Genomic DNA, 15,374 nt, shown 5'->3' with positions numbered 1-15,374 from the left:
GTTCCGGTTTGTATCAGCAGAACCAGATTAGATCTTCGCTGATTCCTGTTGCTGAAGGACGGAAATGTGTCAACGCGCAACAGGAAGTCCCCCTCTGGACTGCGGGAGTTTCCACACATTTGCATATTTGTCTTCAATTTTAGCACCGCGTGTTTTTATCGTTTCTGTTTATTCATCTATAAATCTGGCGGCGCTGACCGACCAGCAGAAAAAAATAACAATAGAAACTGTTAGAGTCCAAAGAGCTGAGAGAAAGTTTTCAACAATTGATTAGTTGATTTTTCTTCTTTTTAGTCATATTTAAATGTTTAATCAGAAAACTTGAAAAATTATTATTGACAATTGAAATACACTAATTAAAGGGCAGAATCACCATTTTTTTTATCACTATTTTAAATGAAATCAGTCTACATTTCTCTTTTTTTTCCTCAGGTCAGAATCACCAAAATCATTTCCATTTGCTAAAAGACATAGCAAGAATATATTTTTTTAGAGATTTTATTGTAAATTTGTTGTAATTTCCCCTGGATGCGGATTAAAGTTCTTTGACTTGATAAAGTTGGAGACAATTATCTAAAGCCAAAGACAAAAAGTACAAAGAGGGTTTTTACTATTTAAACATTTTATTCAGATTGACGTCAGAAATTAAATCTCATTTAATTTCTGAAGTCGGGGAAAGTCGGCGTTTGGACTTTACACTAAATATATTTACAGTTTTTCTGGACTAACTTTGAATCTGCAGCGTCTGTTCAGGCAGCAGAGCGCCATCTTGTGGGAACGACCGTCCTCCATGGAGATAATTTATTATTCACTGTAAAAACATTGGTTGAGAGCAAGCAGCTCGTGAAAACCGAACCTGGTTAGCATGAAAATGATAGTAGTGAGCTTATAGCACAGAACCAAACGAGATTAGCAGTAAAACCTTTCTCAGTCCATCGTTTTGTTAAAGTCCTGAGTCCTCCATAGTTTGCTAGCATGGCACAGTTTTCCTGTAACAGCAATTTGCTTCTCCTCCATCAGCACAGTTAGCAGTGCTTACATGCAAATGATTGACAGCACTAAGCTCCGCCCTTTAGCTCTAATTGGTTGTTTTTTAGTGAATTTCTTCAAACGGCAGTAGCATCTCAGAGAGAAAGTGAAAAAGCTCGATCAGAGTTAATAAAAATGAAACAACATATTCTCTATAAAAGTTACTTACTGGCGGTTTAAAGGACAGTGAGTTATAGAAATGTGAAACTGCAGTAAAGACGGTTAATATCTGAAGACCAAGAGACGGTTGTGGAGTTTAAATGGCGACGCTGTTCTCGATGCCGGACGGACACAGGTACGCATACGGCAGCTCCAGGTGCCTGTTGCGCTCTGTGATGTCATCAGTAATGACCTGGAGCTCCGCCTGCACTTCCTCCAGCAGCCTGCGGTGGGCGTCGACTCTGAAGACGGCCTCCCTGTAGTGACACAGAGGAACCTGTAGAGGGAGACACAGAAGCTTTACAGGAAGAAGGAGAAACGACGCAGACGTCTTGATGGTTGTTTTCTGTTATTAACATAGAAACTGGTCGGAAAATGATCCGATGTTCTGATGTAAAAAATAAAAAATGTTTGAGGTGCGTTTGATTCGTTTGTTCCAACAGAACGAGCCGGGTGGAGCCTTACAAAGTCAACGCCAGGCTGCGACAGCATGGCCAGCGTCATCAGGACGCGGTTGGCGGAGTTGATGTCCGGCAGGAAGGACAGGATGTCCTGCTCTGTGACGGCGCCTTTAGCCTGCGGAGGAGGACGCATCATAGCAGCCGGGCAGTTAGGCAACCAGAGAGCAAAGTCCAGCTGCAGAGAGACAAACCGCAGGACGCTCTGTTCACAGAGAAATACTGGAAAACTAAGTTTTCACTTTGTTTTAGCACGGTGGAGCAGCTGGTAGCAAAACGTTTCTGGGTTCAGATCTGTTGTAGTACTGACACATGGCAGGATCAACATGGTTGGATTTAGCACATTAGCTTCATTGGATGCTGTGTTGGGATAGCTGGTTAGCATTAGCATTACCGTGCTCCACAACAGGAACTGCTTTGGAAGCTACAGAACAAGAGCTTGACTTGCCTTTTTTATATCGCTACAAATCCCAACTTTTAACAGAAATGAGTTTGTATTTTTCATATTTTATTTGCTGCTTTGTGTTTGTGTTAAAACCCGTCCTGAAAGTTTCTGTCTCGTGTCCACTGACCTGGGAGAAGTTGACGGCAGCGTGCAGAGCGGAGCAGGAGAAGATGACCATGGTCACAAACTTGGAAACTTCTGCTTCGGTTTGGAAACACGGAGGAAACCCTGGAGGTGACAGGAAGTAGAATCAGAAAGGAGTTCATGGTGGAGGAACTGCAGCCAGGCGTGGGAAAATGGTTCTGCTTCTCCATGAGACCCAACCATTGCTGCACCTTCTGGGAAACATTAAGCTTTAGATTCAGCATGGTCGCTCTGCTCTGTCTAGATGTTCTCCAACCATAACCGGAGCTCTACAGTGAGAGGATGCTGGGAACCAACCTGCGTTCTGTGAGAATCCGTGTGTGTTGATGTCGGCGATCCAGTTCTGGAGCTCGGAGTCGTTCTGGACGTCTTTGTCTCCTCCGTAGTACAGCTGGACCCAGCCGAGGACAAACCTGCAGGACACACAGACCTGAGCCGTCTTGCAGGCGCTCACCGCCGTAGCACCGGGCCGGGGTGCGCTCGTTTACCTGTACAGCACGTCCCAGATCCTCTGGGCGTCCTGAGCGTAGAAGCTGTGAGGCAGTTTGTCCACGCCGCGGTCCAGCAGGTCGTCGGGAACACATAAGGACCGATAGTGGATGGTGGCCGACGCTCTGCGGAGGATGTCTGGGATGGTCTTCAAACCAGATCCCACTGCCTGCAGAACCAGAACCAGGCCATTACAGTCCTGAAGGAACAGATCATTCTGCCCCAATTCCTACGCTTTGTCTCAAATCAAGGAGGTTCTAATTAAAAAAGGAACATTTTCATTAAATGTTCATTTCATTAAGGAACATTTTTATTAAGAATTAGAATATGAAAAATATTGTAAATCTTACATTTAAGACAGCGTGGATTTCAGTAAAGCTTCAGAGTCAAAAATTAACAGCAATAATTTGGGTTGTTTATTCATAAGAGAACAAAAGATTTTCAGTCAGCATGTTATCCATTTATAAATGCCAGTTTCAAAGTAAATATTTAATTAAAAAGATAAATGCCTAGACCAACTAAATATTTAGATCCACTTTAAACAATTGGCTCCAATTTAAATCTTTAGCTCATTCTCTAACTAAATGTTTAGTTTTAAATTGGGACATTTGTGAATGAATAACATGGTGAAAATATGACCCCGCATTTTCTCAAATTATTGACTGTCTAACTTTACAAACGACATCCCATAATAACAGTTATTCAGGACATTTAACCATATGGTGCTGTGGCTGCCCTCAGACAGAGTAGCGCCCTGGGCAGTGAGCCGTGCAGGTGAGATTTTACCTGATCAAAGGGGCCGTTGGCGGCCAGCAGCGACGCTCGCGCCTGCATATTGATCTGCAGAGACGTCCTGATGTGAGGCATCAGCAGCTGGAGAAACAATCAGAATAAACACAAGAAGATGAGATTAAAAAACTAAATAATTTGATTTTATTGTTTCCACAGTTTGGCTAATCTGGATATGAACCCTGAAGGAGAACATGAAGATGGAGCCTCTGAAGTTCAGACAGGATTAATTAGTTCAGCTCTTCTGGGGCCACATGATGCTGCACCATGTTCTGAAAACGTTTACATGAAACCGACAAATCAGGTCTTCCATCCATTTAACACAGAGTAAATGTTTCATCAGGTTGGATTTTTATCATGGATTCATTCACAGATTATTGACCAAATTTCACCGATTTGACTGTCATATTTCATAAACTGACCCTTTTCTGGTTTTCACTAACCATCAAGAAATGAACGTAGTTCTCGTGTGATGTCGCACTTACTGGGATTTTGTAGCTGACCGCCATCTTGGTGGGTAACTGTCATAACAGTTGCTATGGAGTTGCTATGACAACAATAAAAAAGACACATTCTTTGTCTCATACTGGTCGGTCCTGACAGCAGCATTTTATTGATACGATTCTCTTGCACATTGATCAGTAGAGTCAATATTATTTCTCTTTGTTGGTCTGGAAACCATAATTCATCTATGCTTTGTGCCAAGTTTGCCTACCAAGATGGCGGTCCAGTGGCACGGATCACCTCAGGTTCAGACTTGTGGGAACTTTGTACAGTTAAACGTTGCTCTGAACTGGTAGAGCTGCTCCTCAAGTCACTGATCATCTGTGACTAGATCATAAACACTTTGGACACTTCTGATAATTAGCACAGCTAATTTTTGGTTTTAACGCTTTATTGGTTTTGCTAATTTTGAAAACATTTAGCGCATTTTGTTTCCATAAATGTTAAAGGGCTAATTTACTTGGCTGTTTTGTAAACTTTAAGGTGGATAAAGTTCTGTTGGGACATTTTGGTTAACTGCTAAGACGTTTATGTTCATGCTCTTATTTTGAAGTCTGTTTATACACAGTAGGTATCAACATAGTTGAAATTAGCGCTCTACCCTTAGCTTCTGCTAAACACCATGTTGGTATCGCGCTTTAGTGTTAGCACAGCTAATGTTTATGATTAGTGCATTAGCATTAGCGCTACTAGCTTTTCAGTTAGCGGTGCCCACTACGGCTGGTCTTCACCTGGTGCAGGGGGTGGTGCTCCGGAAGCTGCCGCAGCGTGGCAATGCAGCACAGCTCCGCCATCATATGGGTCCGCATGTAATGGGAGACCAGCTGGTGACCCTGGAAGTCGGCGCTGTGGACCCAGATCTTAGCCAGCAGCCAGTCACAGCTGGGGTCAGAGGGCAGAAAGACCGGGTTCTGCGGACCGGGCGTCTGCTGGAGCTGAAGGGTTACAGGCAGGGTCAGTCTGGGTCAGCAGCAGCGTTTTCCACCTGGGTGTGAGCTCACCTGGATGGCGATGGGGACCACCTGTCCCAGCTCGTTCAGGTGCAGGAGGCACAGCGGGGCGGACAGGTACGTCTGCTTTCCATTGATCCGGTTGCCTTCAAGCCCGTCCAGGAGCTTGTAGTCCAGCAGGTAAATGTTTCCTCTCTAAACAGGAAGCATCAGGTTTCTGACATAGAATCCAACAGGAGCCACAAATCACAGAACCACAAAGGTACCTGGAGCTCTTCTTCAAGGGAGGAGTCTGCAGGTAGGAAGGGGCGGAGCATGTCAGAGGTGACGGCCAGATTCGGAGGGATGAGGTGTGTCTGACGCAGGAGCAGGGGGTTGCAGCCATTCAGGGACTGATAGCCAAAATACCACTCCTCCATCCAGTGAGCCTTCACAAACTCTGGACAGACAAAAGACAGCTGGACAGCTGAGTTGGAGGACACAACAAATGGAGCAGATAAACACCAAGCACCTCAAATGGAGCAGATAAACACCAAGCACCTCAAATGGAGCAGATAAACACCAAGCACCTCGATTAGCTGTACAGCTAACAAGTTCACCATCTACACTGACTCACATGAACCTGATGAACATCCTGATCTTAACCCACAGTTTGCTATAATGTCGGTCCACTGTTAGCGGCTAAAGCTTCAGTTTGTCTAGAACGGGTCTTCCACAAGGAGTCTGTTTCATTCTTCAGGATCGTCAGGGAGGACAATTAATCCTGGCTCACAGTCATAAGTTTGAGGTCAGGCCAGTCAAGTTCTTCTACTCCAAACATCCATGTCTTTATCAACCATGCTTTGTTGACTGGAGTTCAGCCATGATGGAACAGAAAGCATCCGTCCCGGAACCATGACAGCATAAGATTCTCCCAGATATCTTTGTCCTTTCTTTGGATCCTTCAGGGCAGAGCATCTGATGCTTTGAACATCAGGTCAGGTTTGGATCCAGATGTTTGGTCACGGACTCTATCCATAAAGTTTTCTACACAGTGTGGTAGAGCGAACCAGAAGGTTACCTGGCATTTGGAGGTCTGTGTGTGAGTTTTAACCAATCCGGTCACTGACCTGCGTAAATCTTTAGTATTGCTCCACACCGGACTGTCAATTGAACTTTTAAGTTCAATTGACAGTCCGGTGTGGAGCAAGCTGAGGTGGTACCAAGCTGGTACCAAGCTGAGGTTCATTGACCTGAGAGTGACTCATTCCTTCAGATATTTGTAGCAGCAATCTGGAGCACAAGCTGCTGGGTTTTATACACCTGTGTGTGACTGGAATACCTGAATTAGATGATTATGATGCAAAACATTTCAGAGATTAGAATTTCACCTTCAGAGAGAAACCAAGAAGAACTACAAGAACCCAAACAATTAATCAGACTTACAAAACAAATACAAACATATTAGTTTCATCAGCATTGTGTGACAGGTTGGAGACTAAGAGAGCCAGGCGGTTCTGGTTCTTACTGGCGATGTTGTTCTGATGTCCACTGAGGGCAAAGGCGGTCTCCAGCTCAGAGAAGCTGGTCCAGGGTTCGGCCCGGCCAGCGAAGCCTTTCAAGTAGTGTAAGTCGATGGACGGACTGCAGAGCAGGAACAGGAAGCAGATCAGAGACGGCCATTGCTGACTCAGTCAGACCATTTCTGGGTCTTACCTGATGTGTGTGTAGCTCAGGTTCGGCCCGAGATCGGACAGACTCTTGAGATCGAGGCACTGAGGAGTGCCTTCGATGAACACACCCCACCTGTTAACAGGGGAGAGTTCAGGTCAGATACGGCTCAGATCAGACCCAGTTCTAGAGCAGACCCTGGTCTAAGGATGGAGGTCATCATCAGAGTTTGATGCCTTCAGGTCTTCTCAGGAACATTAATTCACGTCTTCTTTTTCCATGTTCAGTTACATTTACTTTGGTTTCTTGTACTTTAAGGTACATGTTCTGATCCAGTTACCTGATTTTTGTTCTGTTCTCTGAAGTCAGTTGTTTTTTACACAAATTTTCCTGTCGCCTGTTAAAAACCAGACCCTTGTTTTATGTGTTGCTTCATGAAAGAGTCAGGAGAAATGAGGTGAAATGATGTTTGAAACTATTGACTCTGGTCTCAACCCATCGCTAAAGTTTGGCTATGCCATATGTAATGAACCATCTTGATTGATGAAGGCTACTAGAGATTTCCTGCACTGTAAACAATTATTCTCAACTGCAAAAAGCCGAGCCAAACCACATCTTTTCCAACAATTACATTTCTTAAATATTCTTCCTGTTCTAATTTCGGAAGCGTGAGCAACACAGACTGAACTGATTTGTTCACTTCCATTGGCATTGGCAGACTACAATTTGGTCAGATACAACGTCGTCATTCACGTATCTGAATGTTCACCGATTGGCCTGGTTGAAATTCATCTTTAAAGAAATCAAAGTGAATGGGACAAATCCCAGGCGGCACACTGAAGGTAGATGAGAATCAAGCTGCATAGAAAGGCAACGGCCAGGACAGTTTTCCAGGAGCCTGATGTGTTGCACCTGATGAGCTGCCGCTGCCGCTGCAGCTGGCTGAGTCGGTGTTGCTTCACTCGCTCTTCAGTTTCCTCCGCCAGCAAACACACTGGAGCAACATGACAGGAAACACAGGGACAGAGTCAGATGGATCTGAAGTGATTGGAAGAAGCTGAAGCTTCTCAGAGACCAAAAATAATCTCACGCTTCCCGCTGCGCAGCTCCACGTCACCATCTGCTGTCCGCAGCCACTTGTCGCACAAGAACACCTGCGTTTCTGAACCGTCGGGCCTTGGTTCCTGACCTTTAGCCCGTTGGCGGAGCTCTACTCTGTTACAGTGCCAGTCCAAATTTGGGAATCCAGTCTGCACCTCCAGCTGGAGCCGGACCAGAACCACCCGACCCAGTGGGCCACTGGGCCGGACCAGGACCAGGCACGTCTAGGAAGATGGACACCATTTGGAGAGACCTTACCAGCTTTGCAAAAACTCAGCAGCAAAGAGGAGAGACGTTAGCGGAGCGTCATTTCACCCCATCAGAACGATTACTGATGAAACTCACAGATCCAGGCAGCAGGTGATGGTCGTCGTTCACTGTGATGGGCGGAGTCTCGCCTTGTGATCCAATCAGGCTGAGACGCAGACGGTTGTAGGTCCCGCAGGTGGGACCAGGTGAGGTGTGAACCGTCACTTCAAACTCCTGACAGAAACCCATCCTGCAGGACAAAGTGGTGGCAGATTTACTAACGTTTAAAAAACCTCCGGAAGGTTTGCTGGCGGTTTAAGGATCAGCGGCAGTAAATCTCAGCTGACTGTCAGAAACTGAAAGACTTCAATGAGATAAACGTGAATGTCATCGGCATAGAAACTGATGTGCCAAAACTACAGTACAGACCAAAAGTTTGGACACGCCTTCTAACTGAATTCAATTAGAAGGTGTGTCCAAACTTTTGGTCTGTACTGTATTTTAAAAAGTCAACGCTGAGAAGGATCTTTATTTAAGTAGACAGGACAGAAGGTAGAAACATTGACACATTTTCTCTATTTTAACCATATTTTCTATTAAATATTAACCACTAATATTTACTGGCTGCTGTCAATGGAAACAGTTATGAGTTTCACAACTGAGGCGGTTCATCAGCCTTGTGTTTAAGTTCTGACATAATATCAAAAACTTTATTAAGGGAATGTGCATACCGGTACGTTTTTTTTTGTTTTTTTTACTTTGAAACTGGCAAATACTTCACAATATTAAGTTTTTGTTAACAATTCATTTATAAATTAGATTTAGTCAAAGGTTTTATATCTTGTGTAATATTCAGAGGGAACTGTTTTACATTTTAGATATCATTTTTGATACATTTTTAATTCATGAAATGTATTTTTTATGTATTTTTAACTTTTTATCTTTTGAAGGTACAAACTGTTCTGCCTCCTGTTCCGTCCCATTTGAACCAGGACGTTTCGTACCGTTGCTTTCAGGACAGATTGAATCCTGCTGGTTGGGAGCTGGAGGTGAAACCTTGGCATCTTTTAAAGATCATCTCTGGCACTTAATTTCTCTGCTTAGTGACTGAAGATTAAAATGTTCATAATGTAAAGCACTGTTTGAAGTTGGTGGTGGAAAACGAAAATTGTTTAAAGACCTATTTTATGCTTCCTTTCACACAAGTTATGATACATTATTTGTGCAAAATCACTCTCAGATAATGAGATTTTACTTTCTCAGCTCCTTTCAGGTTGAGCTGTTTTAAGATGCTGTTACTTTTATGCAAATAAGCTGCTGCTGCTGGCCACGCCCCCAACTCAACATTTACACTTTATGCAGGTGAAAATGGCTGCAAACAGATGTTCAATGGTACAACGGTTCATATTTGATCCTGAATCAGAAGAATTGGAGAATCTTGAACAACCATGTGAAAAGCAGCGAGTGGTTTCTGAAGACTAACTCAACAACTAAACCAACCAACTAAACTTGGTAACAGCGCAAAGCCCGCCAATAGTGACGTCATAATCAGGAGGTTTTTGAAACGTCTTGTTTTCCAGACACCAAAAAACACCAACTCATTGCCAGAAAACAATAATAAGTACATCCCAAAGTTGTTTTATTCGGTCGAGTTCTTCACTCAACCAAGTCATCAGGGGCCTTATTTTGTGTATCGGTGCAGTTGTGTTGAAACAGGAAGTGGCCCTTCATCCACAAAGTGTTCCACAAAGTTGGGCAATGAAATTGTCCAAATATCTTGGTCTGCTGCAACAGTAGGAGCTTCTTTCACTGGAACCACTCTTCCAAATCCTGAGTAACAGCACAATAATAAAGTATTTCTATCCATCCATTTGTCCATCTATCTATCCATCTATGGGATCTGATCCCTATCTCCAGCATTCAATGGTTGAGAGACGAGGGGACACCCTGGACAGGCTGCCAGTCCATCACAGAACATTCCTTCTGACCCACATGTTTGGATTTGTGATGCTTACCTTCTGATTTTAATTGATGGCAGATTAAAAAGCCTTATCTGAACTGCAGTCACATGAATCAAGTTTGATTAAAGCAGAGAAACATCTGACCCATGCAGGGTTTCCAGTCCCTAAGGCACAGGTTTCCCATCCCTGTGCCTTAGGGACCAGGGTTGGAAACACTACTGCATCTGCTGCTTTGCATCACTCTTGAAGACTGAGCTCCCCCCAACTCCAGTCCTCCAGAGCTAACGTCCTGCAGCCTCTAGAAGCATTCCTGCTCCAAAAACACACCAGAGTTCCCTTATCAGCATCATCCAGCTCTCCAGAGGCCAGGGGTTGCATCCTGTCGTGACACCATGGAGGAGTTCTCAGACCTTCTGAGAGGATCCATTCCTCTAGACCAGAGGTCATTCCTTCTCCAACCCACCTGGACCAAATGAATGGTTCATTAGCAGGCCTCTACCGAATGGAGTTCCTGTCAGCCTTTTGACTCAGGCGTGTTGGAGCAGGTTGCATGTTAAAGTTGCAGGGTGGTAGCTCTCCTGCCTGAGACGATTCCGTCTGCAGGTTTGGACTTTAGTCCCTCCAACATCTTACTTCCTGTCCTTTGATGCCCTGAAACAGACCCTTGTTATTTTTCTGCCTCTAGATCTCACAGAGCTTTTGCTGCCTCTCATAAGCCTTCTTTTGTTTACTTTGCTGATATTTGAATTGGAAATGAGGAGCAGTTAATGCAGGTGTTCAACAGATGCTTTCTGAGAACACTGAAGTCTTTGATGCTTAAGGTCACTTCCTTCTTTACCTCTTACCTGGGATAGCTTTTGTACTCCTTATGTACCTGTGGACTCACACACCTTGTTAACCTGAATTGTAACATCTTCTTTTCAATCAGTTCCAGCCTACAGTTGTTCAGGTCAGAGGAAATCTATTGAACTCCTCCTGATGAACCACATTAACCATAGGAGCTCCATCAATGTTTTGTATTAGAATGAGGTAAGACTGACATTCGGCTCAGATTATGGAGAAGGGGCTTTATGCATGCAGATGATTCAGTGAATGTATAAACAAAATAACAATATTTTAAATAAAAATGACTAAATATCTCATACAAAGAACCTCAACCTAGAAAGTTCTGGGTATGCACGATTTGCAAGCTATGCATGGAGATAGAAAACCCAACTAATGGAAAATGTTCTGGAATGTGACATTGAGGTAGTTATAAAGAGAACTTGATGACCAGGTGGACTTACCTGCAGTTCAGCAGCTCCTCTCCTCTCTTCTGGGTTTGCTGAAGAGGTGTTTGGCACCTGCAGCTACAGGTGCGTTCTGCTGTTTTCAGGCTCCGCCCACACTGACGCCTACACATGACTTTCAGGGTCATGTAAGGCTGTTTGGAGGAGTTGCTGGGGGAACCAATATTCATACCGCTTTGTTTAATTCACTACAGAATGAATTTACTGAAAGGTTGGATTATAAAATTTCAATAATGGAATTTGAGTCCGGAACAAAACATAATTTAAACACCAACATATATCACAGATCCGGTGGTTCCCTTCAATACCACATCTATCATGTCTAATAGACGTCGTGGTTCCATAGTGTAGCGGTTATCACGTCTGCTTTACACGCAGAAGGTCCTGGGTTCGAGCCCCAGTGGAACCATTACTGTTTTGTTTCTTTTTTTGTTCCGGCAGTATTTGTGTTTTTTATTCTGTCAGAATGTGATGGAAGATCTGAAGTAGTGCTCCACCTGATTCACCGCTGTTTTAAAGAGCGAAAGGAATGACGAAAACATGATATCCGGCTGGGATCCATAAGCTTCAAAATAAAAGCAACATGTTTACTTGACAATGCGACTGGTATAACTGGATCCTCACGCCAGAATCCCTCCTCCTGCTTTCATGTCAGTTTTTCTATTGTTACATTGCATAAATATTCAAGCTTATGCAATCTTCATTAACTTCAAAGAATCTCTGATTAGTGTGGGTAAATCAAGGTATTAGTGAAGTGGTGGATGTCCACTTTGTGTCAACATGAACAGCAAAAAGAGCTGGAGATGCCGGGGATTGAACCCGGGACCTCATACATGCGAAGCATGCGCTCTACCACTGAGCTACATCCCCACATCAGGAGTCCAGGTCTGCTATTAGTGAATTTAGACAGTTTCATCGAATCAGAATGATCGACGGTGTAAGGGTTTCATAAGGTATTCTGTCTTTATTCATTTGAGACATATACTTTCACACCGTCTGACTTTTTAATCGAAATAAACAATTTTTTAAGTGACATGAGTGCGAATAAATGGATGTCCACCAGGTGGCACTGGTAGATTGAAAATGTTATTATGGTCTGAAGACTCAGCGGAACTTACCGGTGATGACCCGGGAGACTGGGAGGGAAATGGCAACCTGTAAAGGTTTTAAGGGATCCAACAAGCCGCTGAATTCTGTTTATTGTATCTTTCAATCCAACACAACCAAGCTTACAACATGGCGGCGTCTTTAACACACAATGGAACCAGTTACGCCAGTATCGAGGTTGGTACAGTCTGTAAGCACATGCAGGCCTTCCTGAACCTGATTACATTTAATCCCTGCACTTCAACAGATGTAGGGAGACCAACAGTCTTCGGCGCTAACATGTTTCTGGGTTTCTTAAAACAACAACGAAAGCGACATCACAGAATCAAGACTGTGGAATAAGATCACGGGTAGATAGACTGTCTGCTACAAGCTGCGATGGCCGAGTGGTTAAGGCGTTGGACTTGAAATCCAATGGGGTCTCCCCGCGCAGGTTCGAACCCTGCTCGCAGCGAAATGGCTTCACTTTTTCTTCCCGTAATTTGTAAGCATTATTTTTTTGGCTAAGTGTTTAGCGCACTGGATATCCACTTTACCGCGTTAAGACTAGGTGCGCTGTCTTTTGCTAACTTAATTGCTGGTAACTCCCAAAGCACAGCATTTTACTGTGGTAGAGGAAATACAGATGATGAATCTACGACATCTACAAGCCTCTTCATATTAAAGATTAGGAGGAACTCCTATAGAAATTAATTGATAACGTAAACCAGCATATTTACCCACTTGACCAACTTAACAAATAAAACATCTGATTTAATTAAAATATGATTTTAAATTACGGACAGCTAGCTGGTGGTTAGAAATTGTTTGAAAGTGTTAGGAATTATTAAAAAGTGTAGACTGTTAGGAATTGTCATGTCACATGACAATTATCATGTGACATGACAATGTCAGATCCAATCCTGTTAGGATTTGTTAAGACTGTTAGGATTTGTTGGGACTGTTAGGAATTGTTTGATAGTTAAGAATTGTTAAGACTGTTAGGATTTGTTGGGACTGTTAGGAATTGTTTGATAGTTAGAAATTGTTAAGACTGTTAGGATTTGTTTGATAGTGAGAAATTGTTAAGACTGTTAGGAATTGTTTGATAGTTAGAAATTGTTTGGACAGTTAGGATCCTTGTAGTTTAGTTAGAAATTGTTTTAACGCCCCTTCCCACCTTTTACCTGCAGACTTTAGGAATGAACTATGATCCTCTGATCCAAAGTGAAGAAGAAATGAATAAATGCTTGAGTTTATTCTCTCCCAGGTTCTCCTTCCATCTGAACTTAGAGCTAAACTTGTGATCGGATGTTTATCCTCTGAAGCAGCAGCAAGTAAAGGGCTGAACTGTAGGTATTTTATCGTTCAGGTGTCTCCTTTCAGGTTGTTGACCTGAAGCTGATGAATGTCTGCAGCGTCACACGGAGCGCAATGTGTGGCCACCTGCTCAGGCTGGCCTCCCTCCTCCGGACAAAATGTTCTGGTTCTTACAGAACCGCGCCCTTGCACAGGCCCCAACTGGCACAGGTTCACCAGACATATGTTCTGACCCGGGACTCAGCTGCCATCATTCCCTCCTGGAGCAGGAATTGTTCTCATAATTTTCCCTGGAATAATGCTGGGATCTTCAGGCAGGAGGCGTGAACGTGTCCGTCCAGAGCTTCAGGCAGTCAGGAGCTGGATTTCATCTGGTGACGAACATTTGGGGCTAAAATGGGCCGTCCGGTATCTTTGGAGATGGCACGTTGTGTAAAACATAAATGAAAGCAGAATACAATGATCTACAAATCTTTTCAGCCTATGTTAAATTGAAATGACTACAAGGACAAGATATTTAATTCACCACTGTTACATCACATTTCCTTTTAACAACACTCAGTAAGCGTTTGGGAACTGACAACGCCAACTGTAGAAGCTTTGTGGGCGAAGATCTTTCCATTCTTGCTTGATTTACAAGTTGAGTCTGGGGTTTCTGCTGTCGTATGTTGCGCTTCATAATGAGTTTCATCTTCAATGGGAGACGGGTCTGGACTGCAGGCAGACTAGTCTACTACCTGCACTCTTTCACCATGCTGTGCCGCATGCAGAACGTGGTTTGGTATCATCTTGCTGGAATCGGGAGGAACGTCCCTAAGAAATACGTGGCTGGATGGCAGCATGTTGCTACAAAACCTTGATATACCTTTCAGCATTAATGGTGACCCAACAGATCTCTAGGTTACCCATCATGCCATGGGTGCAGCTGCTGATTAAAGTTTAAATTAGTTTTCATCTTAATCTGAAACTTCACATTCAGCCTTCTGGGGGCGCTAGCAGCTGTTTCCTTTACGTTCTTAGCAGGACGGAGGCCACTGAAGGCGGGAAGTGACTACAGCTCACACTAGACTTTCTAAACCCTGTTCAGAGGTAATTAGATGTAAATGTATTCAGCTGCTGGAGGATTAAACCCGGAGCTCCACTTCAGAGGAACGCTGCTTCATCTCGCTCTCCGGCAGTCATCTGTTGGGTTTCCATTCACGTCGTCTTCAGTGGAAACTGATTTTCTTGGACTGGCTCAGAAATGTTCCTGCCCAGGTCGCCTCAGTGACACATTAACCCTCTCCAGACTGAAACCTCTGACTGATTTATTTGAGCACAGCTTACATTTTACCAGAACATTTAGAAATCCTCAGGTCAGAAGTCCAAACCTGAGAGGAATATCAAGACGGGAACATAAGTTACTATGAGATGTTACAGGTGTAACATCCAGTGGTCTGGAGAACTCCAGGAGCCGAGGTTGACCTTCCACCCTGGTCTTCCTTCACCAAGATTTCTGAATCTCTGAGGCCAGGAGAGACCCAGTTAAAGCCTGGGCCAACATCTCCCTCTTGGATCACTGGAGGAAAACTTCTTTAAAACCATCATTTTGCTTTGACTTCACAATTAAACTCTTATTTCTTTCATATAAAATCCTAATAAACTTCCCATGAAGTTTCTGGTTGGAACTTCACTAATACCGTTGAAGGTCCATTGTCCCTCCTGGGAATTCTGGGTCTCCTCTCCATGGAACGACCCTGAAAAATCTCCTG

At 43.7% G+C, this 15,374-nt stretch overlaps 1 protein-coding gene and 3 non-coding genes across 4 annotated transcripts; 2 read left to right on the top strand and 2 right to left on the bottom strand.

Moving 5' to 3' along the window:
* Nucleotides 1-604: 604 nt before the first annotated feature.
* On the bottom strand, nucleotides 605-11,345 carry zgc:152891 (uncharacterized protein LOC767741 homolog). The gene is made up of 15 exons (XM_044141757.1): nucleotides 11,215-11,345; nucleotides 8,064-8,217; nucleotides 7,708-7,942; nucleotides 7,530-7,611; nucleotides 6,663-6,752; nucleotides 6,475-6,590; nucleotides 5,234-5,406; nucleotides 5,019-5,162; nucleotides 4,749-4,952; nucleotides 3,511-3,597; nucleotides 2,724-2,893; nucleotides 2,533-2,648; nucleotides 2,219-2,319; nucleotides 1,654-1,824; nucleotides 605-1,465 (listed from the first exon to the last, which is right to left on the bottom strand). Exons 1-15 carry the CDS (start codon nucleotides 11,343-11,345, stop codon nucleotides 1,286-1,288), a joined length of 2,154 nt encoding a protein of 717 aa, XP_043997692.1. The 3' UTR covers nucleotides 605-1,285.
* Nucleotides 11,346-11,553: 208 nt separating this feature from the next.
* On the top strand, nucleotides 11,554-11,626 carry trnav-uac. Its single transcript has one exon. It is a non-coding gene; the product is annotated as a tRNA-Val (tRNA).
* Nucleotides 11,627-12,015: 389 nt separating this feature from the next.
* On the bottom strand, nucleotides 12,016-12,087 carry trnaa-cgc. Its single transcript has one exon. It is a non-coding gene; the product is annotated as a tRNA-Ala (tRNA).
* A 609-nt stretch (nucleotides 12,088-12,696) lies between these two features.
* Nucleotides 12,697-12,778, top strand: trnas-uga. The gene has a single exon. It is a non-coding gene; the product is annotated as a tRNA-Ser (tRNA).
* Nucleotides 12,779-15,374: the final 2,596 nt, after the last annotated feature.

This window comes from Gambusia affinis, linkage group LG15, assembly GCF_019740435.1.
Source record: "Gambusia affinis linkage group LG15, SWU_Gaff_1.0, whole genome shotgun sequence".
Classification (NCBI taxonomy): Eukaryota; Metazoa; Chordata; class Actinopteri; order Cyprinodontiformes; family Poeciliidae; genus Gambusia; species Gambusia affinis.
Note: the sequence above shows the minus strand (reverse complement) of the source record. Positions and strands in the feature narration are given on the sequence as shown.